The sequence below is a fragment of the Acomys minous genome (assembly GCF_964271855.1).
Source record: "Acomys minous genome assembly, chromosome: 16".
NCBI lineage: Eukaryota > Metazoa > Chordata > Mammalia > Rodentia > Muridae > Acomys > Acomys minous.
In genome coordinates, this window is record NC_140498.1 from 18,146,043 (window position 1) to 18,170,784 (window position 24,742).

The 24,742-nt window shown below is 47.3% G+C and overlaps 2 protein-coding genes across 2 annotated transcripts; one reads left to right on the forward strand and one right to left on the reverse strand.

Moving 5' to 3' along the window:
* Positions 1-10,190: 10,190 nt before the first annotated feature.
* Positions 10,191-16,978, reverse strand: GDF9 (growth differentiation factor 9). Its single transcript, XM_084762855.1, has 3 exons — positions 16,682-16,978; positions 13,774-16,513; positions 10,191-11,470 (listed from the first exon to the last, which is right to left on the reverse strand). The coding sequence occupies exons 2-3, from the start codon at positions 14,168-14,170 to the stop codon at positions 10,539-10,541; spliced, it is 1,329 nt and encodes a 442-aa protein (XP_084618981.1). The 5' UTR covers positions 14,171-16,513; positions 16,682-16,978; the 3' UTR covers positions 10,191-10,538.
* A 71-nt stretch (positions 16,979-17,049) lies between these two features.
* Positions 17,050-18,624, forward strand: UQCRQ (ubiquinol-cytochrome c reductase complex III subunit VII). The gene is made up of 2 exons (XM_084762856.1): positions 17,050-17,350; positions 18,420-18,624. Exons 1-2 carry the CDS (start codon positions 17,197-17,199, stop codon positions 18,512-18,514), a joined length of 249 nt encoding a protein of 82 aa, XP_084618982.1. The 5' UTR covers positions 17,050-17,196; the 3' UTR covers positions 18,515-18,624.
* The last annotated feature ends 6,118 nt before the right edge of the window (positions 18,625-24,742 follow it).

Consider the following 24,742-nt stretch of genomic DNA (forward strand, 5'->3'; position numbering starts at 1 on the left):
TCTTTGACCCACTGAGCCACCTCACCAGTCCTGCTATGTGATGCTTTGGTGCATGGACGAGTTGAATAATATTCAGATCAGGTTCAACTTACCTCATCTTCTTTTTTTTTTTTTTTTTTTGAGACAAGGTTTCTCTGTGTAGCCTTGGCTGTCCTAGACTCGCTTTGTAGACCAGGCTGGCCTCGAACTCACAGCGATCCGCCTGCCTCTGCCTCCTGAGTGCTGGGATTAAAGGCGTGCGCCACCACGCCCGGCTTACCTCATCTTCTTAAAAATTTATCATTTCTTGGGCTAGAGAGATGGCTCAGCAGTTAAGATCACTGACTGCTCTTCCAGAGGTCCTGAGTTCAATTCTCAGCAACCACATGGTGGCTCATAGCCATCTATAGTAAGATCTGGTTCCCTCTTCTGGCCTACAGGTGTACATGCAGACAGAACATTGTATATATAAGTAAATACATCTTTAAAAATTGATCATTTCTTATGGCGAGGATATAAGAAAGATAAGATCAGAGATCAAGCCAGGCGATGGTGGCACATGCCTTTGATCCCAGCATTTGGGAGGCAGAGGCAGGCAGATCTCTGTGAGTTTGAGGCCAGCCTAGGTCTACAAAGAGAGTCCAGGACAGACAAGGTAACACAGAGAAACCTTGTCTTGAAAAACTAAAAACAAACAAACAAACAAATAAATAAATCAGAGATCAAAAGGCTCAAAGTTCACAGATAAAGAGGGGTGTGTGTGTGTGTGTGTGTGTGTGTGTGTGTGTGTGTGTGTGTGTGTACACGTATATTGAACCATTTGGTAAATTCCTGCAAAGAGTATAAAACTCTCTTCATGAGAGATGTCAGCTCAATAGGCCCAAGGAGGTGGACTTTCTGCCTAGACTAACGAGACTCAAGGGTAGCTAAGTGTGAGAGCAACAAGATGACACATATGTGCCAGGGGTGGGACCTGGTGCTTTGTGCATGCTAGGCAAGGCCTCCACCCACTGCACTACACCTCAGCCTCCAAGGAGGCTCCGATCTGGAACATCTCATTCCGGCAATGGCGGTCCCCTATTAGTTACAGCCGTGTGCACGCGCGTACCTGTGCACGTGTGTTGAGTGCAGAAGACCACCTTGGCTGTCATTTCTCCAGTGCCACCCATTTTCCCTTGTTTTGTTTTGTTTTGTTTTTGTTTTTTGAGACAGAGTTTCTCTGTGTAGCCCTGGCTGTCTTGGAGCTCATTCTGTAGATGAGGCTGGCCTAGAACTCAGAGATCTGCTTGCCTCGGCCTGCCGAGTGCTGGGGTTAGGACTCATGATTTCAAGACTAGCCATGCTCCCCAGTCCTCTGCCACAGCTCTCTGTGCAGGGTGTTATCAAAGGAACTGCACCAGGGACTCATGGAACCTGTCTGCATCATTTGTCTTTTGAGACAGAAACTCATTGTATAACCAGCGATCTGTCTACCTCTGCCTCCAGGGTGGGCACCATCGTACCTGACTGCAAATTATGCCTCACAATTAGCTAGAAACATGCATCACCTCAAAGTTTAGCTCTTAGAATATCAAATCCAAAACTTCATTCTTCCTTCGGTCTGCTCATGAAGGGTCACCCAGCAGTGCATTCCTCTGTTGCAGGGACTTGGGTTGACAGAGGAAGGTGACCTGGTTTGATTGGAGCTGAGGACATTGGACTCTATTCTTCATAGTGCATGGCGCCTGGCCTGTAGTCAGTGTTCAATAAATATTTATTCAGTGAGCTCATTGTTTTTGAGAGAGCCAAGATGCCAAGCCAGGCGCAGCCTGTAAAGGCCTTGTAATACTTCCTGTCACAGCAGTTGGACATAGAGAGACACCAGCACAAGAAGGATTTATAAACGGTTAAGCCATTTACAGAGCTCTCGTCCTTAAAGCGACAGATGCCTAAAGCACACAACTGACTCTGGCCCTCATGCTTATTTTTATTCAATTATTTTTAAGAACTTGCATTAAAAAGGACAAAGAACGGGCTGGAGAGATGGCTCAGTGGTTAAGAGCGCTGCCTGCTCTTCCAGAGGTCCTGAGTTCAATTCCCAGCAACCACATGGTGGCTCATAGCCATCTATAATGTGATGATGCCCTCTTCTGGCCTATAGGTGTTCATGTAGGTAGAGCACTGTATACATAATAACAAATAAATCTTAAAAAAAAAAAAAAGAAATACTATGTTAGGCCATCCATAAATCTTGCTGTTAGGTGGGGCTGTGGTGGCACATGTCTTTAAAGATTTATTTATTTATTAAGTATATAGTGTTTTGCCTACATGTGCACCTGTATGCCAGAAGAAGGCACCAAATTTCATCATAGATGGTTGTGGCTGCTGGGAATTGAACTCAGGACCTTTGGAAGAGCAGGCAGTGCGCCCTTAACCTCTGAGCCATCTCTCCAGCCTGGCACATGCCTTTAATCTCAGCATTCAGAAGGTTCTCTAAATTCAAGGCCAGCCTGGTCTTCAGAGCAAGTTCCAGGATATCCAGGGCTACACAGAGAAACCCAGTCTCAGGAAACAAAACAAACAAAAAACTCTTGCTCTTTCGGGGGCTGTGTGTATGGAGAGACAGCGCAGCAGTTAAGAGCACTTGCTGCTCTTTCAGAGGAATTCACAGTACCTACACGGTGGCACACCCTATCTGTATGTGACTCTTGTTCCAGGGCTTTCAATACCCTCTTCTGGCCTCTGCATTGTACACACATGGTGCAAAGACATGCGTGCAGATCAAACTCCTGTACCACATGCAATCCTGCTCTTCCGATAGACACTGAAGTAGTCCTGGTCTTTTTAAAAAGATGTATTTATTTATGTGTGTATATAAGCACTCTATTGGATATATGCCTGCATGACAGTAGAAAGCAGCAGAGAGAAGAGGGCATCAGAGGCCTTTATTGTGAGCCACCATGTGGTTGCCGGGAATTGAACTCAGGATCTCTAGATGAGCAGCCAGTGCTCTTAACTGCTGAGCCATCTCTCCAGCCCTAGTCCTGGTCTTAATAAGCCAAGATTCTTGTGGGGGTAAAAAAACCTGACTAATACAGTAATTCCCCCTTCCTTAAAAACATTTATTTTTATGCATATGTGTATAGCTCTGAGTGATTGTGTGTCATGTACCTGTGGGTGTCCTCAGAGGCCAGAAGAAGGCATTGGGTCCCCCAGAGATGGAGTTACAGGTGGTTGTGAGCCACCTGACGTGGGGGCTGCCAACCAAGCTCATGTCTTCTGAAGTAGCAAGTGCTACTAATTGCTGACCCTTCTCTCCAGCCCCACCCGCCTCTTTAGAATACAGGGTCTCCTGGATTTCCAGGCTGGCTTTGAAATCACCATGTGGCCAAAGATGACCTTGCACTTCTGATTTTCTGTGCCTCTACTTCCCAAATGCTGGGATTACAGGTGTGGACCATCACAGGTGTTTTATGTGGAGCAGAGAATGCACCCCAAGCCTTGTGCATGCTGGGTAAGAACTCTGTCATCCTCTTTATCCATCTTCGGTTTCAATGTCCTCTAGTCAGTAAGGAAGCAAAACTGGTATCCATTAAGGGTGGGGAGGATCCCAGCACTGAGGAGTCAGGGGCAGGTGGATCTCTGTGAGTTCGAGGCCAGCCTGGTCTATGAAAGTGAGTCTAGAACAGCTAAGGCTATACAGAGAAACCCTCTCTCAAAAAACCAAATAAAATAAATAATTTTTAAAAGGGTGGGGAGGATGACTGTCATCCCAGCTCGGCTGAGGCAGCGGCAAGCCAGAGGCCAGCCTGAGCTACACAGTGACTTCCAGGACAGCCTGAACTTTAGAGTAAGGCTGATCTAAAAACAAACAAACAAAAAGCAAAAAGCAAAACAAAACAGGAGTTGGGAAGATGGCTCAGCCAGTAAAGTAGTTGTTGCATAGGGTTGAGGACTTTAACCATCACCACAGTACCCCCGTGCCCCCAACCCACCACCACAACCCCCCCCAACCCACCACCACAGCCCCCCTGCTATTGTGCCTCATTTGAATTAAACATTAAATTCAGTGTTAACCTGTCTGGAGAGATGGCTCAGCAGGTAAGAGTGCACACTGCTGCAGGGGCTCTAACACCCTCTTCTAGCCTCATGTGCATGTACTCACACATGGGCTGGCACACACGTGCGCATACTCACACATGGGCCGGCACACACGGGCATGCACGCACCCACTTAAAAACGAAATAGATTTTTAAAGACACTAATGGCTCTGATCAGTGAGAAGGCTGAGGAGGCGAAGGTGCTTGCTGCCATACACGCTGACATAAGTTCAGTCTCCAGAGGCCCCACATAGGACTCCAGCAAGTGCGCAGTGGCACACCCCTCCTCCACAAATGAACCTAAACAACCTAAGCATTACCATGAATACGGGGAAAACCACAGCTCACACAGAGCTCAGTGTGGTCTTAGGCCTCCACTGTGGGGTTTGGAGCACGCACACTGCCCAGGGATGAGGGCAGGATCGGACCTTCAGCTGAGGGGGCTCGCTCCCACGTGACGAGATCCTATTTGGCTCTTCCACTCTGGTGAAGGGTGAGAGGCACCTGCTGTTTTTGATAATGTATGACTTTCCTTCCTCCTTTGCTTCAGCGAAATAACAGTTACGGGGTGGAGCGGAATGTCTTGCTACTGTCTCCTCAGCCAGTTTATATTACCTAAGAAAGGCTTGAGGATTGTCATGTTCTAAAAAAAAATATGTAATATGGAATCTGGTGTGGGGATTATGCATCTGCAATCCTAGCATTTAGAAGGTGGAGGCAGGAAGTTTAGAATTAAAGGCTATCTTTGGCTACAGAGTGGTTTGCAGGCCAAGTCTGGGCTACATAACTCTCCCTCTCTCCAAAAATCCCAAATGAATAAAATTATTTTAATTTCACTTTGCTGTTTTAATATATGACTTTGCCTACAACGTTGAAAGGAAAACTGCCTACCGAGGCATTTTCAGAAGCTAAGCCTCTTTTCCAAGCTGGATACCCGTCTCTGTTTGTGTAACTGAACACTTTCTCCTTTTCCCCACAAAGAGCAGCTTTTTTTTTTTTGCCTTCCCCACAGGCCATCTGCACCACCCTGAGCCCTAAACCAAGAGTGGCCAGCTGCCCCTTCCAGCGGACACAAAGCATTCACGGATAGATAAGGGCAGGAAACTGAAGGTAACTGCATCTCATTGCGCGGGCATTGTTCCTCCGCCTTCCAGGGCCCTCGGCACAGCGCGGTGGCTGCCTATCTCATCTGGGCTAAATACCAAAGCTCGAGGCATCTATTTAAGGCCGCTGAAGCTTCCTCCTTGAATTTCAGATTTAAATCTCCACTGTCCACTCTCCTCTGTTTTCTAAAGATGCGGCTTTTAGGACAGTAACTGAAGTAGGGCTAGCGTAAGAGGAGGGAGGCAGCTGCGCCCTCCTTGAATGCATGAGAAACTTGGGAGTTTAAAATTCGGAGCTGTAACAGCCCCGAAGAGTCACACTGCGCCAGGATTGGAACACAACTACATTCACAAATTAACTCTAATTGTGTTGTTTTGAGGTCGGGTCTCATGTAGCGCAGGCTTCCTCTAACTCACTTGGAGGCCTAGGATAACATTGAACTGCTGAGGTAGGAGGATGGTAAGTTGGAGGCTAGCCTGGGCTACATGAGATCCTGTCTCAAACCCTCTTAGCCTCCAAAATGTTGATAATGTATTGAAAATATTACACTAAGTAAAATAAGACAGACACTGAAGAAGGAATCTCGAATGAGAACACATCTAGGTGATCCTGGAGGAGGCTAATTCAGAGAAAGCATAAGATGGGGCATGTGTGTGTGTGTCTCTCTCTGTGACATTTTTGGGGATGGAGGAAATTCCTAGAAATGATGGTGATGCTGGTTGGGCAATGGTGTGAATGCTAGTTAATGTCAGCGACCCATACACTTAAATATGGGCTGTAGGGTAAATTGTTATGTCATATGTATTTTATCTCACACACACACACACACATGAAGAGAGGGCTGGTGAGATGGCTTAGAAGGTAAAGATGCCCATTAAATCTGACAACCCCTGGTTTGACTCCTGGGACCCACAAGGGAAGGAGAGATCAACCCCTGAAAGTTACCCTCTGACCTCCACACACACTGCGGCATGTGCACACCCACACACATGCACACACACACTAAGTGTAGGGTTTTGTTTTGTTTTGTTTTTAAACACAGTCTCATTATATATTTCTGGCCTGGAACTCACTGTGTAGAAAAGGCTAGCCTTGGCCAGGCATGGTAGCCCATGCCTTTAATTTAGGAGGCAGAGGCAGGTAGATCGCTGTGAGTTCGAGGCCAGCCTGTTCTACAAAGTCAGTCTAGGACAGCCAGCCAGGGCTATACAGAGAAACTGTCTCAAAAAAAAAAAAAAAAAAAAAAAAAAAAAAAAAAAGCTGGAGCAATGGCTCAGAGGTTAAGAGTTCTTCCAGAGGTCTTGAGTTCAATTCCCAGCAATCATATGGCGACTCACAAGAATCTATAATGTAATCTGGTGCCCTCTTCTGGCCTGCAGGCAGAGTATCGTATAAGTAATAAATGAATAAATCTTAAAAAAAAAAAAAAAAAAAAGAAAGAAATCAGGTAAAGGACCTAAACAGACATTTTCTTTTAAACTTTTAAAAAAAGATCGCTCAAACTATAGCACCAGCCAAGGACAATACAGGCTGTAAACTTCAAACCCCTACCCAGATCTAGCCAATGGACAGGATATTCTTCACAGTTGAGTCGAGAGTGGGGTCTGACTTTCACACGTACTCTGGTGACTCATATTTGACCAAGTTCCCTGAATGGGGAGGCCTGGTGGCACTCAGAGGAAGGACAGCAGGCTACCAAGAAGAAACTTGATACCCTATGAGCATATACAGGGGGAGGAGGTCCCCCTCAGTCAGAGTCATAGGGGAGGGGAGTAAGGGGAAAATGGGAGGGAGGGAGGAATGAGAGGACACAAGGGATGGGATAACCACTGAGATGTAATATGAATAAATTTAAATTTTTCAAAAAAGATTTACTTATTATTATGTATACAGTGTCCTGCCTGCATGTACCCCTGCACGCCAGAAGAAGGCATCAGATCACATTATAGATGGTTGTGAGATGCGGTTGCTGAGAATTGACCTTTGGAAGAGCAGGCAGCACTCTTAACCACTGAGCCATCTCTCCAGGCCACAGACATTTCTTTTTAAGATTTTATTTTTAATTCGAGGTGTCTGCTGGTCCCCCTGGATTTTCAGGTGGCTGTGAGCCACCCAACATGGTTGCTAGGAGTTGAACCCAGGTCCTCTGCAAGAGCAGTAAGAGCTCTCAGCTGCTGAGCAATCTCTTCAGCACCAGAGAAGACATACAAGTGGCTAATAATGCCAGAGTCACTCCCAACATCGTCTCTATGTTAACTCAAACCACACTGATACTGTTCTACATGCTCCTGGCTGGCTGGATTTTTTTTTTTTTTTTTAGTAAAAAAAAAAAAAAGTAAGAGGGTGCAGGGACAGCTGTTGCAGCTGGTTGGGGAAATAGCCCAAATCATCCTCAAATGGCTAAAGAGACACTATACAGCTGCATGACAGCTTATACCTATAATCCTAGCATTGGGAAGCTGAAGCACTTAAGTTTATGAGTTTGATGCCATCGTGGACTACATGAGGTACGGTGACACACACCTTTAATCCCAGTACTGGGGAGGAGAGGCAGGGGTGTCTCTGAGTTTGAGGCCAGTCAAGGCTACATAATGAGACCCTGCCTTCTCAAAGACAGCAACAGCTGGAGAAATGGTCCAGCAGTTAAGAGCACTGGCTACTCTTCTAGAGGACCAGGGTTCAATTCCCAGCACCCACATGGCAGTTCACAACTGTCTGCAACTCCAGTTCCAGGGGATCCGACATAGATACACATGTAGGCAAACAGCAACTCACACAAAAAAATTGAGAAATTATTTAAAACAATAAGATATGGAATGCATAAACCAGCAGTTCTGCTAGGGGTGTATTCAGGAGACATGAAACACAGACTTCACTTGTATTATTCACTGCAGCAAAAAATGGGGCTGAAACAATGGCTCAGTTGCTAAGGGCACTGCCTGCTCTTCCGAAGGGCTTGGGTTCGATTTCCAGCACCCACATGGTGAAGCACAATCTTCTGTAACCCCAATCTGAGGGAGTCCATCGTCCTCTGTGGGCACCAGGCACACAAATAGTGCACAAACATACAAAATACCCACACACACATAAAATAAAAATAGTTAAAAGAAAAAAAGAAAGAAAGAAAGTGCATGCATGCTTGGGGCTGGAGAGATGGCTCAGAGGTTGAGATCATGTTTTCTTTTTTTTTCTTTCTTTCTTTCTTTCTTCTTTTTTTTTTTTTTTTTTTTTTTTTTTTTTTTTTTTTTTTGGTTTTTCAAGACAGGGTTTCTCTATGTAGCCTTGGCTGTCCTGGACTCACTTTGTAGACCAGGCTGGCCTCGAACTCACAGCGATCCGCCTGCCTCTGCCTCCCGAGTGCTGGGATTAAAGGCGTGCGCCACCACGCCCGGAGGTTCCCAGGTTCCACATGGTGGCTCACAACCAAGTAAATCTAGTTCCAGGAGATTCAACACCCCCTATCTCCACAGGCACCAGGCATGCATGTAGTTCACATACATGCAGGCAAAGCACTCAAGATACATAAATAAATAATGTCTCTTTCATAATGAAAACCCCACAAAAGCCCCTGGGTCCAAATAAGACCAGCCACCACCAGCTTCCCTCAGTAGGAGCAGTACTGAGCCCACCTGAAGAAAAGCCTAGGCACAGACTGGGAGAAATTGACAAAAAAGCAAACCATTCGAGACAAAAATATGCAACAGAAATTATAACCTGGCTCTCTTCTATCAGGCTAGAAGTTTTTAAAGTATATGGATGAAAACAGGTCTAAAATCTCCAGTGCAGGCCTGGTGAGAGGATCAGAGGGATAAGGAGTTTAGGGTAACCTAGGGTTACATAGTGAGTTTAAGGCTAGCCTGAACTACACGAGACCCTGTCTCAATCAACCAAACAACAACAACAAAAGCAACAACAAGAAAAAAACCCTAACCAAAGTAAAACCAAAGCTTACGGCAATACAATAAAAGTATACATTGTACCTATGTATAAAATTGTGAAAGGAAAAAAAAAGCATTTTAAAAAATGAACATTGAGGGCTGGAGAGAAGGGCTCAAGGGTTAAGAGCGCTGGCTGCTCTTCCAGAGGACTGGGGTTCAGTTCCCAGCATCCATATGGCAGCTTACAAGTGTATCTCCAGTTCCAGGGGATCTGGTACCCTCATACAGACATGCATGCAACCAAGACAGTAATAAACATAATAAAAATTGAACACTGAAGCCAGGTGCGGCAGTGCACTTTGATCTCAGTACTTGGGAGGTGGGGGCAGGGGCAGGGGCAGGGGCAGGGGCAGGCAGATTTCTGTGAGTTTGAGGCCAGCCTGGTCTACAGAGTGAGTTTCAGGACAGCCAGAGCTACATTGCAAGACCCTGTTACAAAATTTAACCAACAAGCCTGATAGTGGTGGTGCACGCTTTTAATCCCAGCAATTGGGAGGCAGAGGCAGGCAGATCTCTGAGTTCAAGACCAGCTCCAGAATAGCCAAGGCTACACAGAGAAACCCTGTCTTGAAAAACAAAACAAACAAAAAATAAAACAAAACAAAAAGCCAAGCAGTGGTGGCATTCACTTGGGAGGCAGAGACAGGCAGATCTCTGTGAGACTGAGCCCCGCCTGGTCTACAGAGAGAGTTCTAAGACAGCCATGGCTACACAGAGAAACCCTGTCTCAAACAAACAAATAAACAAATAAAAATATTCAAACAAAGGTTTTCATGGAAAAACCAGAAAGCCAATTTCCCTTAAAGGAATGGGACACATGATACACACACACACACACACACACACACACACACACACTTTTTTATGTGACTCAATTGATTGCCGTAAACCACCTGTGGACAGAATTAACATTGTGGTCATCCAAGTCACAACTAGGGAACACTGCCCATCCATCCTAACTATTGACCTATTATTGACTCTGTCTTCACAGGATCCAGCAGCCAAGTTCACCGGGCTGACTATCAGCATGCCTCCTGTCTTCAAACCATCATATAAAACTGGTACTAGAGCACACGCAATTTATGCCATCAACAGGAATTTATTCTTCTGTTACATAAAACCACAGCACTCTGAAGTGTTTGAAGTCACATTTCCACTCAAGATGATGCTAATACATCTGTCCATCAAAAAACAACACTCGTGAGAAGAAAAAAAAGGAAGATCTCCCTACGAGCTACCATTTCACTTGGGTTGTGGCAACAACCATTGTGTGTCCTTTAATACCCACAGATACTACACACAACATGCTCAACCACACACACTCCCCCTCACACAAAGTGCGCTGAGCGACACGGAGAGATTGGTTACGTGGAGCTCTCTGCCCAGACACTATTGCTCTGCCAGCCAGGCTCCAGGCGCTGGCGCAGAGGGCCCCAGGCTAACGACAGGTGCACCTAGTAGCTATCATGTCTTCATATTCTTTGTAAGCGATGGAGCCATCCGGTTCGATGGTCAACACACTCAAGGGGCTGTATTTGCCTGGCACACACGAGGGCCTTGGCACCGACGGGTCCAGCTTCTCATAAATGATATTCTGGACCATGGTGTGCACAGGAGAGCCGTACCGATGCCTGACCGCCCTGGGACAATCCCCTTTACAGTACCTAGGGTTGTATCTGTGCGGGGCCACGATCCAGTTGTCCCATTTCAGCTGACTAAAACTCAGTCTGAAGTCATGGAGTTCGCACTCATTTTGGGGAAAAAGAAACTGTTTGAAGTATTCGCTGAGATTGAAGGATGCCGTGAGAACGGGCTTCTTCGCTTCCGAGCCGATGGCGTTCTGCCCTCCTCGACGGTGCCGGGCAGATCTTTCCACCTCAGCAGCCTCCTCTTTCACAGGCTGGGCAGCCACACTGTCCCGGCCAGCACGCTGTGATGGCCTCCAGGTGGAGTGAAGGGAATGCCACGAGTGATAAGCCTGAGCACTGGTGTCGTTGAGGTATAAGATGAGTGAGGGGGGCACTGACAGAGGCATGTTAAACACGCCGTCCTCTGAGGCCTGGCCTTTTGTGCATGTAAAATTGACAGACATGTGAATGCTCCTCTCACTGGAGGCCACCAAGGGCTGAAGGAGGGGCGTCACGTCCATCTCAATCCATCTGTGCTTCTTTAAGGTAAATGAGTACGGCACTCTCGGGGGAGCTTTGCCAGAAGGCACGGGCTCCTTTACCACAAGGTCCCACACGCAGGTCACAGTGGCGGAGGGAGCAGCTGAGTTGTTCAGAGTGTACAACAAGACTGATTTGAGTAAGTGTTCCATGGCAGTCACTCGGTCCAGGTTAAATAGCAGGTCCACCGTGGGCAGGGGGCCTGGGAAGAGAAGCCACCAGTAAGCAGTGGTGCACACTAACTGGAGGGAGCAGGAAGTGAGATGGAGGAATCAGTACTTGACCAGCAGCAGCTTCCCTTCCCTGCTTCCTTAAGCCCCAAAACAAAGGGAAGACAAGAGCTAATAAAGAAAATATAGAGGGCCTGGGATGTGACTCAGTGGCAGGGCACAAGAGCCTGGTTCTTGCCTTGAGATGGGTAGGGATGTCTAGTTTGTTGTTGTTGTTTGTTTTGTAATACCATCACTTTGGAGGGCTAAGGCAGGAGGATTGCCACCAGCCTCAACTATATAGTGAGGCTGACACACACACACAAACACACACACACTGGTAGCTCAAGCCTATAATCCCAGCACTTGGGAGGTAGAGGCCATCTTTGGCTACACAGGAAGTCTGAGGTCAGTCTGAATTGGTTAAATGAGACCAACTCTCTTTCAAAAATCATCCCCCCGCCCCTGCAAACCCACATGGGGCGGCTCAAGCCTAGGAAGGTAGAGGCAAGAGGACCAGGAGTTCAGTGGCCCCTTTGGCTATGGACTGAGTTCGAGGCCAGCCTGGGCTATATGAGACTGTGAGCTGGTGGGTAGAACTCAGGGTAGAACCCTAAGCTAGAACGCCAGAATCTACACAGTGTTAAGAAGAGAGCCGACTTCCGAAAGCTTTTCTCTGACCTCCACCTCCTGTTCACACATGCAAATAAATTTTATCTCCAAAAAAGTGAGAACAGCTTTGCTGGAGAAGTGAAACAAGAGACAATATTACACTCTCCAGTTCCAGACCCAACAGTTTGTTCCAAACACAGACAGCTCTCCCTATGGCAGTGGCATCCCCACAGACACAGCCAGGAGACCCTGGAAAGCAGAGCTCGATAGGCCTGGAAGACATTCTAGGCCCAGAGGAAGCAAGTCAATTGAGAACATCTGACCGCCACGTTAATCTTACCCTTTGAGATTGGAAACAAACGGGGGCTATAAGGCTCCTGTGGTAAACTGGGCTGGTGGGGAGGGAGGGTAGCTTAAAACAGCCACAAGTGTTCTGTACAGATGTGATGGTGTTCTTTATGCCAGGAGCTGGGCAGAGAGAGAGAGAGAGAGAGGGGTGTGTGTGTGTGTGTGTGTGTGTGTGTGTGTGTGTGTGTGTGTGTGTTGGGGAGAGGGGAGTCATTGGGCACACACTCTCAGAGGAGCACATATGGAGGTCCAAAGACAACTTGTGAGACATAGCTATTTTTATATTTTTGGTTGTGAGCCTAGCCTTTAACGGCTGAGCCATCTCTCCAGCCCAAGACATGGCTATTTTTAAAGCACACCTCTTTTCTTACCAAACTGTTCCCATAGTTGACTAACACTTGGAAGTTTGGAACTAAAGTCATGTGTCACCACGCCCCACTTGAGCTTTGTTTTGTTGGTACCAAAAGGCAAACTCCAGGCTTCTGGCATACTGAACATAAACGGTATCACTTCTCAGCCATACAGTTTTTTTTAATAAAACAAAACTGTGTACTGTGCCAGATGGAGACTTTAACTTTCCTCTTCCAGGAAAATAAACAAGGGGAAATGTCCCCATTTATCACACCTGCTGCTGGCTCAAAGGGAGCGTTTTAGGTACAGTGCTAGGCAACAGCTTGGTGGAATAGAAAGAGGTGATAGCCACCTCCAGAACTTTCTTTGGCCTTTTGAGACATTAGTCTTTGTTAGGCTTAATGTGTTGAGAGCTGGTGTGCTCCTGCATGCCTGGAACCCAGCACTGAAACAGGAGAGTCACGGCGAGTTTGAGGCCAGTCTGGACTACTGATTGAGATGGAGGCAAAAGAAAAAACAAAAGAAAGAAAACTCATACGAGATTAAAAAAAAAAATCTATCCTATGAGTCGCTTAACTAATGATGGTTTAGGAAAAAATGAGACAGTGAAACCAATGCTACTGGCCAGGAATGTGGTAGCAGAGGACTTAGCTAGCATGTGTGAGCCCTCACCACCTGATCTTTTGCACCACCACACCAAAAAAAGAAGTAAACTTGAAAAAGAAGAGTGCTAAGTTTGTCCCAGTTGGATACTGAGAACCATGCAAGACAAAATTCACATAATGGTGTAAACCTGTACAACCCCGGTTCTCAAGGGGCTGAGGCAGGAGGATGCTGAGTTTGAGTATAGCCTGTGTGACAGGGCACGGTCTTGCCTCAAAACAAACCAGCAAACTCAAATCAAACCCTGGCTCCTTTTAGGAACAGAAACACTGCTAGTCCCAGCTCTTCCCTCCGCCTAGCTGAGCAATCTGCTCTAACCCACCTGGCATCTGGTCGCTGGTCGCCTGCTCCTGCTGGGCACAGGGGCTGAAGAGCCGAACAGTGTTGTAGAGGTGACTCCTGCTGGGTTTGGGAACCCCTTCCTTGGTAGCATATGTCTTGTAGAGCTTTTTCATGTAGTACAGCGCTCTGGAGTCAGGCTGCAGCTTAGGGGCCTCACCCCGCCTGTCAGACAGGACCTTAAAGAGAGGAGGCAGGAGGCCTGACTTGTCGGTCCCATCTGTAGGCAGCAGCAAGGACCAGGGGTCGGCCTCAGACTCCAAATTTGTACTAGCTCCAGTCTGGGATTCTCCCCTAGGTGCCTGAGAGCCGAGGCTAGGAAGAAAATGCAGCCAGGCCAGGCAGCAAAACCCCAACAGGAATTTGCTGGGAAGTGCCATGGCGTAAGAGAACAGAGAAGAAACGCATCTCCCCACACCGGTGTTCTCTCTAACGACCGGGGAGGCCCTGGCATGGTCCTTAAATAAATTCTAGATGTGGAAGGCTAGCCCCAGGCCTGTAATCAGACCTCAAGGATGCCTAGCTGTAAGTAATTTTTTTTACCAGCTCTACAGCAGTCAGCTGCCAGCACGGTTTGTTTTAAATCCAATTTGTTCTCATTAGCTACAGATTTATCTACTTCTGTAGCTTTCTTTCCCTGTTTCTCCTGACATTCACTTCAACCCCACCAAGTGTCATTATTCTAATGGACTATTTACATAGCTGAAAACCCAAGAAAAAAACCGAGGAATTATAAAGCAAAACTCTTAGGGCTGGAGATGTAACTGCAAAAATATTCGATTTGGGTGTTTTTATTTTCTTTTGATTCACCATCTCTCTCCACAGCTCCCAATTCCAGGTGCTTGGAATAACTGATTGCTTGCTGCATAGTAACTTGGAGAGGCAGAAAGTCACAATGGGTACAGAAATTCCAGAGTGATGTTAGGCTGCTTAGCCTGTCCAGCTGGTTTAGAATGGGTGCGGATGTAAAGTTGACACAAGAGAACAGCTACTTGCAATGTGTTTTAAAAAAGGATATCGGGGGCTGGAGAGATGGCTCAGAGGTTAAGAGCATTGGCTGCTCTTCTAAAGGTCCTGAGTTCAAATTCCAGTAACCACATGATGGCTCACAATCATCCATAATAAGATCTGGTATCCTCTTCTGGCCCGCAGGAGTTATCAGGTAGAACACAGTATACATAATAAAGAATAAATAAAAATAAAAATAAAGAGGACCTCGGGAGCCAGGTGTGGTGGCACATGACTTTAATCCCAGCATGTGGGAGGCCAGCCTACCTACGTAGCAAGTTCTAGGACATCTGCAGCAACATAATGCAGAGGCCTTGTCTCAGAATAAAAAGAGGGCACCACCTTTAACCTTGACCAATTAAAAGAATACAATATCCTGTGTTGGAAGTTAAAGGCTCCATGATGGCTCAGCACTGGTTACTCTTCCCAGAGCAAAGTGTGTGGCTCATGACCATCTGTAACTCCATTTCCAGGAGATCCAAAACCTTTCTCTGGCATCCTTTGGAATGCAAAACACCCATTATAAAATGAAAATAAACAACATATTTTTTAAATGCCACAATATCTATCTGGAGTGGTAAGATAGCACCTCCACCAAGCCTAATGACCAAAAATCAGTCCTAAGGACCTGAACTGTAGGAGGGGAAAAGAGACTCCTACGGGCTGTCTTCTGACAGACACCCACATGTGCCCCTATCCCTTGCATACAAAAATACATATTTTAAAATGGAATGAAAAGTACAATATTCTGATGTCCTTGTTTTTGGTCTGATGCCATACTTTGGTCAGTTTTGAGAATCTGCAAGTGCTATTTATTGTTTAACCAACCACCCAGATGGCAAAAATCACGGTGGTATTTTAGTCCTTGAATAAAGTATTTGTGTTCCTGCCTTGGAGCTGAGACCAGGCGAGGTAATGCTTAAGGAAAACCAGGAGCAGGTCCACCATGAAAGGCGGGGCTTACCTAGAGCCCCTCAGAAGGAGACAGTCTCTTGGGAGAAAGTCAACCCACACTCATAACAGAAGATAGAAAATCAGTTTGCACAGCACCAGATTGATAAAACTTGCAAAACCTTTGCAAAGCTGAAGCTCTCTGTCTGCGAAGCCGTCCTAGTTTGATTGCCAGATTATATACAGCCATCCATCCCATTTACAGGCACTGAGAAAAGCGGACAGGTGGGCGAGTCCCACAGGAGAATATCAAAAGAATGCATTTAGGAAAACACAACAGCTCCTTTAGAGAGTGGAAAGAGTCTAAACTTGATAACACACCCAGCCCGAACCGAGCGCTTCCTCCCTAGCTCCCACCACTACTATTCGCGTCCAACAACTGCCAGACGGAGAGCTGATGACTTGTGACTGAACTGGGAGAAACGTTTGTGTCACACCTTGGATAAGTCTACAGCCTTCCTGTGGTTTGCTAGCGTTTACCGTAAGCCCTGAATCCGTGACCCTAATTTTGTACTGTGGCCAGTGAGGGTCTGATAACAGGTTAGGCCCCTTTTGCTTACGGGGAGCACATACACCTGGCAGAGGCTAAGGGACAGCCAAGAGAACAAGTCCCTTTTTTTCTGTTTTAAGGAAGCTTCCTCCTCCGGTATCCAGAGAAAGGCCCGGCACGGAGCAGAAAGGACCGCCTCTTGGAACGCCTACGTGCTCTTAAGCCACGCCCCGTTTCCCTCTAGGCCCGGACCTCACGAACATAACCATCTAAACTCCTTGAGGGAAAGAGACTTGATACCCTATGAGTATATAAAGGGGGAGGAAGTCCCCCCCGAGTCACAGTCATAGGGTAGGGGACTAAGGGGAAAATGGGAGGATACAAGGGATGGGATAACCATTGAGATGTAATATGAATAAACTAATAAAAAAAAAAGATAAACTCCTTGGGGGAGTCTTCTAAGCACCGCCCACTTTCTCACAAAAGCCGGACCCGCACTCCCACCAAGTCCCCGTTTCTCTTCAAGCCCCGCCCCTGCAGCAACATAAGCATAAGCCTCGCCCACGCGCCTGCTACGCTCCGGTCCGGCCCACATCCCCGCTAAGCCCGACGTCTTTCAATGGGTCGGTTCTGCACCAGGCACCTGGAAGCCCCGCCCCTGCTCTCTAGCTCCTGCCCATTCCGACTCGCCCGGAAAGCCACGCCACGCCCACCCAGGTCAGCGCTATTTCGCTTTTGCGTCTCCCCCTAGAGATAGAAAGAAAATGGTAGTCCCCGGAAATGACTTCATGATCTGCAGGATGGGCTTCCCCTCCTCCCGGAAGTGACGTACGGAAGCCGGGCTCAGCCTTGTGAAGTTAGAGGTGACCCGGTATTGAGGGCTGGAGTGGGGCGTTGGGATCCCCCTGTGATAACTGACCCACACGCCTATCCTCCGTCCTCAGGGCGGGAGCCACCATGGGCCGCGAGTTTGGGAAGCTGACGCGGATGAGACACGTGATCTCCTACAGCCTGTCGCCCTTTGAGCAGCGCGCCTTCCCTAACTTCTTCAGCAAAGGCATCCCCAATGTGCTGCGCCGCACTCGCGAGCGCATCCTGCGCGTGGCGCCGCGTGAGTGCGGGGCGGGAGGTGGGGGGCGGGCCGCGCACCTTTCCCTTCCAACATCCTCGACAGACCTGGAGTACTTATCAAATCGAAATGACTGGCCTAAGGTCACTTGGTTGACTCCAACGTCTCCCTCTGAGGTCATCGCAGTCCATTATCATTGATGAAATGCTGATGCAGTCAATGTCTTGGGTTAGCTACGCGGCCGATTGTGCTGACGGTGCCCTGGCATTGTGACTGTGCCAAGAACCGATGGAAGGGACAGTTGAATTTAGTAGAGAGGTTGAGGCCCGATCCCGGCAAGGACCATATAATGAGAGCCTGTCTCAAAACAACAGAAACACAGGCCTGGGGACGGCTCAGCAGTTAAAAGCATTTGTGGCTTTTTCAGAGGATCTTGGTTCCGTTCCTAGCACCCATATGGTGGTTTACAACCATCTGTAACTCCAGCCCTAAGGAATATGACAATTATCTCAGTCATGGGGGGGGGGGGGCGTGTGCTGCACAAACATACAAACCTACAGGCAAAGCACTCATGAAGTAGGAAAAGCAAAGGCTGGGCACGCACGCCTTTAATTCCAGCTTTCAGAAGGCAGAGGCAGGCAGATCTAGGAGTTCAACGACAGCCGGGCTGCACAGAGACACCCTGTCTTCAAAACCAGTCAAAAAAGTTAAAAGCTTAGGACAGTAGAAGGACAGGCAGAGTTGGTTGAAAGTCAGACATGAGGACTGATAGCAGGACAGTGGTGTGTAACACGGGGGGAGCTGTTGTTTGAGGCCGTCTTAGTCAATGTATTGGGACCATATATCTTTTTTTAAAGGACCTGGGGGCTGGAGAGATGGTGCACTGCGTGTACTTGTTCATGCTGAAGACCCAGGTTTGATTCCCAGCACCCATATGGTGCCTCAGAACCATCCATCACTCCAGTTCCAGGGGATACGGCATCTTTTTTTGGTCTCCAGGGTACATGCATAGAAAACACTCCCCCACAAAGTAACAAAGCATAACTGAAAGGGAAAGAAGCCCAGAGGTTGTGTCCTGGGAACTCAACGCTTCCTTTCCTGATTCTTACAGCATTCGTCATGTTCTATCTGATCTACACCTGGGGGAACCAGGAGTTTGAGCGGTCCAAGAGGAAGAATCCAGCCATGTATGCAAACGACAAGTGAGGAGCACGCATCTGGATGACGGGTCTCCTGCCTTTGAAAGACTGCTCTCTGGGAGAAGAGCCTACACTAGTGCCCTGCAGACAATAAACTACTTACAGGCTTTCCTTTTGTGACTTTGTCTCACTGTGTACCCGTGACTGACCTAGATCTCCTAAGAAATCTGCCGGCCTCTGAAGCCCTGGTGTTCACCACCATGCCTGGCCTGTTTTGTCGTACAAGCAGAGGCCTTCGAGTGACTGGTAGTATTCAGGTTCCTGGCGATCCCTTTCTCTACACAAGTCCTGAATGGGGCTTGGGGTGTAGGTACGAGTAGGGCATGGGCTCTGGAGTGCCAGATCTTTTTGGGTTGGGTTGGTTTGGTTTTTCCAGGCAGGGTTTCTCTGTGTAGCCTTGGCTGTCCTGGACTCACTTTGTTGACCAGGCTGGCCTTGAACTCAGAGATCCACCTGCCTCTGTCTCCCAGAGTGCTGGGATTATAGGTACGCACAGGCGCGCACCACCGCACCCAATTTTGAAGTGTAGTTCTTAACTTTCTGCTCCTGTTGGAAGTCTAGTGGTGACACAGTAATTAGGATGTCAGGTGTTCTTTCTAGACACGTAAATGAACTTTCAACTCACGGCAGCCTTTGAAGGAAGCATTATGATCCCTTTGCAGATGAGGAATCGCAGTTTTAAGTACTTTGCCCAGAATCACATGACAGTGAGTTGGTAGAGGCAGGTTCCAAGCTCTGCTGCCTTCCTTAGCCTGAGGAAAGGAGAGCAGGAGAGCAGGGGTCAGTGAGGGAATCATGGTTGGCTTTGTGTCACAGAGCCAACCCAACAGTGGCTTTTAGTCATACGTGGACCACAAAGGCTAAAAAGACTATCATTTTATGGATGCCCCTATTTCCTCCCCACCTTGAGACGATTGGGTGGGTATAGCTGGCAGTCCTGAGCTCCTGGCCCGTCAGTCACCTAAGGGCACATGTTGCAGCCTGTCTGACTCTCAGACTTTGGCCTGGTGATTGCTAGCTAGTGCCAAATGATCTCAGGAGAGAACAAATGACTTCCAACAATAGGACATCTGTAAGTTGCTTAGACTGTGAGGCAGGACATGGGAGAGGACTGTACCTGATGTGGCCTTAACACCCATGCCCTCAACCTTCCTCGTGCTGTGGTGACCACCTCCCCAACATAATTTTTTTTTCATTGCTACTTCATAACTAATTTTGCTACTTTCGGAGTCAAAATGTAAATGCCTGTTTTCTGATGATCTTAGACAATCCCTGTAAAAAGGTCAAGGGGCGTGACCCATAGGTTGAGAACCGTTGCCTTCAACTGTCACTTCTGGAGCCTTTAGCTTCTTAACTATAAAACATAGCAACCCAAAAGCACTTGGGTTGGCTGTAGTAGAGATGGTTAACCGAGTAACACCAGGAAGTTCCCAGGGCTGTACACTGTACCCAGTCCAGTGTTCCTGTTTGGCTCTGTCCAGATTCCTGGGTCTTAAAATGCATGGGTCATAGACTCAGACAGAACTGAATCTGAACTAGGCCATGCGGTGGTGATGCATGCCTTTAATCCCAGCACTTGGGAGGCAGAGGCGGGTGGATCTCCGAGAGTTCGAGACCAGTGTGGACTACAGATCCCGTTCCAGGAGAGCCAGAGCTGTTACACAGAGAAACCTTGTCTCAAAAAACCAAAAAAAAAAAAAAAAAAAAAAAAAGAGAACTAGCCATGTGGTAGTGGCGGATGCCTTTAATCTCAGCACTCGAGAGGCAGAGGCAGGTGAATGGCTGTGAGTTCAAGGCTGGCCTGATCTACAAAGTTAGTCCAAGACAGCCAAGGCTACCCAGAGAAACCCTGTCTCGAAAATTAAAAAAAAAAAAAAAAATCTGAATTAAGGAGCTGCTGAGATGCCTCAGAGGTTAAGAGCACTGAGTGCTCTTCGGGAGGTCGTGAGATTCCCAGCAACCACATGGTGGCTCCCGACTATCTGTAATGAGATCTGGTGTGCAGGCACACATGCCAGCAGAACACTGAATATATAATAAATAAGTTAAAAAAACATTCTGAGCTAAGGGGAGGGAGAGATGACACTCTGCTCTTCCAGAGGTCCTGAGTTCAATTTCCTGCAACCACATGGTGGCTCACAGTCATCTATAAAGAGATCTAGTGCCCTCTTATGCAGGTGTACCTTGCAGATACAGCACTCATGTACATAAATAAAAATAATAATCTGAAATAAGCTGCAGGCCTTAAAAAGGTAGAGGTACAGCCATGTCCATCTTGACTTTGGACACACCAGCTCCTCAGAAGATCAACTTAAGTTTTCTTGGTCCACAGCAGGAGAAGAGCCTCTTGGTCTGACCTTTTAAAAATCTATCTTATTGGGGCCTGGTGTGGTGGTGCATGCCTTTAATCAATCCCAGCACTTGAGAGACAGAGGCAGGTGGATTGCTGTGAGTTCTGGGCCAGCCTGGTCTACAAAGCGAGTCCAGGACAGCCAAAGCCACACAGAGAAACCCTGTCTCAAAAGCAAACAAACAAACAAACAAACCAAAAACTATATTATTGTGGGAGTACATATGCCACATTTTTCTGAATTCCAGGGACCACACTTGGATGGGGAGCGCTTTTACTGCAGAGCCAGTCTCTGACCCATTGTGACTCGGCTGAGATGACTCTGCTGGTTAGAGGGCTCTATTCATGGCTGAACTTGTTAAAACTATTTCAGCCTGCCCCTCACAGAATTTTTCCCTTTGAGCTTGGGGACAGAGGTCTCAGCTGATGGGTGCCCAGACAGTGGCTCTATGTGATGGAGGACCTGGAGCTACTTTAGGGACTTGTTCTTTTTTTATGCTACCTTGTTTTTAAAACTTTATAATTTTATGTGCATTGGTGTTTTGCCTGCATGCATGTCTGTATGAGGGTGTCAGATTTCCTGGAACTGGAGCGACAGACAGCTGTGAGCCGCCATATGTGTGCTGGGAGTCAAACCGGGGTCCTCAGGAAGAAGAACCAGTAATCTTAACAGATGAGCCATCTTTCCAGGCCCCCTATTCACTCATACACATGCGCACTCGTGTGTGCACACGTGCGCACACACACACACACACACACACACACACACACACACATACACACACTGTGTATATAGGCAAGAGGTTGACATCACTCTCAACTGTGCTTTGGTTTGGTTTGTTGTTGTTTTGAGACAAGGCACTGAGCCTCACAGATTCAAGCTAGCTGAGCTGGTCAGGGAGCCCTAGGGACTCTCTCTACCTCCCAGCACTAGGATTGCAGACACACTGCCTCTCCTGACTTGTTACGTGGGTGCTGGTGTAGGTGCTGGTGTTCTGACATAGGTCCTCCTGTTTGGGTGGCAGGTGCTTTACCACCTGAGCCATTTCCCTAGCTCCTCGAGTCAAGCATTTTAAGGAAGGAAAGACAGCTGCTGTGGTCCCATGTCTCAGATACCCACAGCTTCCAGCCCTAAGATACAGCTGGCTCTTTTGTCTGCTGTGATGCAACCGTTTGCTCCACTTAACTCTTTGGAAAGGCCCACGCTCCTGCCCGCACATGGCTCTTATGGGCTGTAGTCTGGGAAAGGGAACTCTCTTCATTCTGCCAGTATTGTAGTCAGGACATAGGCCCACACAGTACAGGCCCAGACACCTGCCAGTTCCAGCCAAAAAGCAAATACACTTTGACCCTTTGTTGAAATTTTACCTGGAAACATTTTTCCATTTCAAAGTCTCCCACCTTTTATTAGGCACCTCTTGCACAGGGATAACACAAAAGTGTCCCATTACTGCCACGCCTTAATGATCCCCTCTCCACCTGGAAGCCATTCAGACAGCTACTCACGGGGTCTCTACCCTTTCTCCTGTTGCATTCCAGCACTTTCTCTCACTGCTCCCTGGGCTTGTACCTGGAATGAGCAAGCTCTCGCTAGCAAACCTGCTTGTCTCTCTCTTCTTGTAAATTAATTATTTGAATCCCAAAAACCGTGCCCATGAAGCTTGAGGCCTACTCCCCTCTATGTCACTGTCAGAGCAAAGAGTAAAGCTGAAGAAGGGAAGGGGTTGTCTGTGGTCAGACTGTCAGGGTACTTAGCAGCCCTCGGCTTCTGCCTCCCAGTCAAGAGTTCTTGTCTTACGGCTGAAACTAGGGCAGCTGAGGCCTATGAGGAAGGAGGCTGTACCTTTTCATTCGCTTAGCAACATACTTGATAAGAGAGAATGGATGCAGTGTTTAACCTTCAGGTATGGTGTGGCTCTTCACAGCAAAGGTATACAATGGCTGCGAGTAACTGGTGTCACTTCTGCTGAGGGCTTATCTAAAGTTTGAGGGGTGCTCCATGATTTTTTTTTCCCCTTTAGCTAAGGATCGAATCCTAAGCTTTGCACATGCTAGGCAAACACCTGACCACTGGGCTACATCCCCAGCTTCCACATTTCCTTTAAATACAACTACAGGCTATGTTGAGGTGTCGTTAACCTGCCCTTATGACCCCTCATTCCTTGGGGAGGAGGACTGGCCTGCAGATGGCTTGAACCTGGGGCTCTTGAACAGTATTGCACCATGAGGATAAATGACTTTTCTCCTGTGCACAGGACATGGGCATCAGGTTCTTTCCCTTTACTGGGCTATGATGAACTTTAGAAACTACACAACAGTTTGTTTTGCTCAGGGCCAAGGAAGGCAGAAATGGAAGGATGGGAGAAAAATCCATCTTTTGGATGAGTTGCATGTCTGAGTGCTGGTGAAGGACTGGCCCTGAGCCCACAGTCCTAACTGGTTCTAGGACATCACGTTGTTCAGGCTTGCTTATCTAATCACATCTGTGTTCTTACTCAATGTTCACTGGGTCACGGCATAGCCTCTCCCCAACAAAAGTTCCCATTGAGGCTTCCCCTTGGGGTCATTTATGGAGAGAGAGGGTGGGGTGTTATCTGGTCCTGAACTAGTAAGATTCACTGGTTGTGTTTGGTAGGTGGGTCTTTTACTCAGTGACTTTTTTGTTTTGTTTTTGTTTTTTGAGACAGGGTTTTTCCGTGTAACTCTGACTGTCCCAGAACTCACTATGTAGAACAAGCTGGTGTTGAACCTGGACATCCACCTGCCTTTGCCTCCCAAGTGCTGGGGTTAAAGTTGTGCACCACCATAGCCTGGCTTTACTCAGTGACTCTTATGCTGTGGTATTCCCCATCAGAGTTTCATTTTCCACAGAGGCCTGGAACCAAGGCAGACAGATCTTTGGAGTTTAAATCCCCCTCACCCCAGCTCTAAAATCCATCACACTTTTCCTTTGGCAAGAAGTGACATTAGCTTTGCTTGATTGGCGACCACACTACTACCTTTGTCACTACAGCAGTTCTTCCATTTTTTTCCTGGGACAAAGAAACAAAACCAGGCTCTTGTCCAAATGTCCAATCGTGACAATAAGAGCCTTGGGAAGGGTTGTTACCAGTGAGAAAGAATATTTGCAACTTTATTTATTTTTGCATTTCTTATCATCATAAGGGGATCTAAGTTCCTATGCATGTCCTGATTTCAAATTTAGCTTTTCCTCTTAAACTTATTAAAAATCTCCATGGCCAAGTGGGGTGGACCACTTCCAAGACCAAGGCAGGACTGTGAAACTGGGCTAGCCTGGGCTGTGTGGTGAGATGTTCTCAAAACCCAAAGGTCTTGTCACCTAGTACCCATAAGTACTCACATTCAGTAAACTGTTAATCTAGGGACCTACAGGGATTTATTCCTACTAAAACCAAACCAAACCAAAAACATCTGCTGCTCTGAGGCTGCTGGAAGGAAGTGCTCTGCCAAAGCCTTAACTACTGAGGATAAAGGCCATGATTCATTTGATGTTGTCAGTATACAAGCTGTAATGACACCGACTTAAGAGTTCCTCCTACCTCCTCAAATGTTCTTAAAAACAAGGCTAAAGAAGGAGACAGTTTGTTCTTTACTGGACGGCAGTGCAGACTGGCAGGACAACAGCTCCTAGTGAATGGGGGGACCTGGGATACTGCAGACTGTCTGCTCAAGCATCCTCCCAAACAGAAGGAATAGGAGAGCATATCCAATTGCCTGTATACAACAGGTCAGTGGTTTTTGCCTAGAGAAGCTCAGGGGTCAACATTACTTCTGAAGACTTTATTAGAATCACTGAGCTATTTTAGGACTTATTTTTGGTTCTGGGAATTGAACCCAGGGCATCATACATGCCCCGACCGCTAC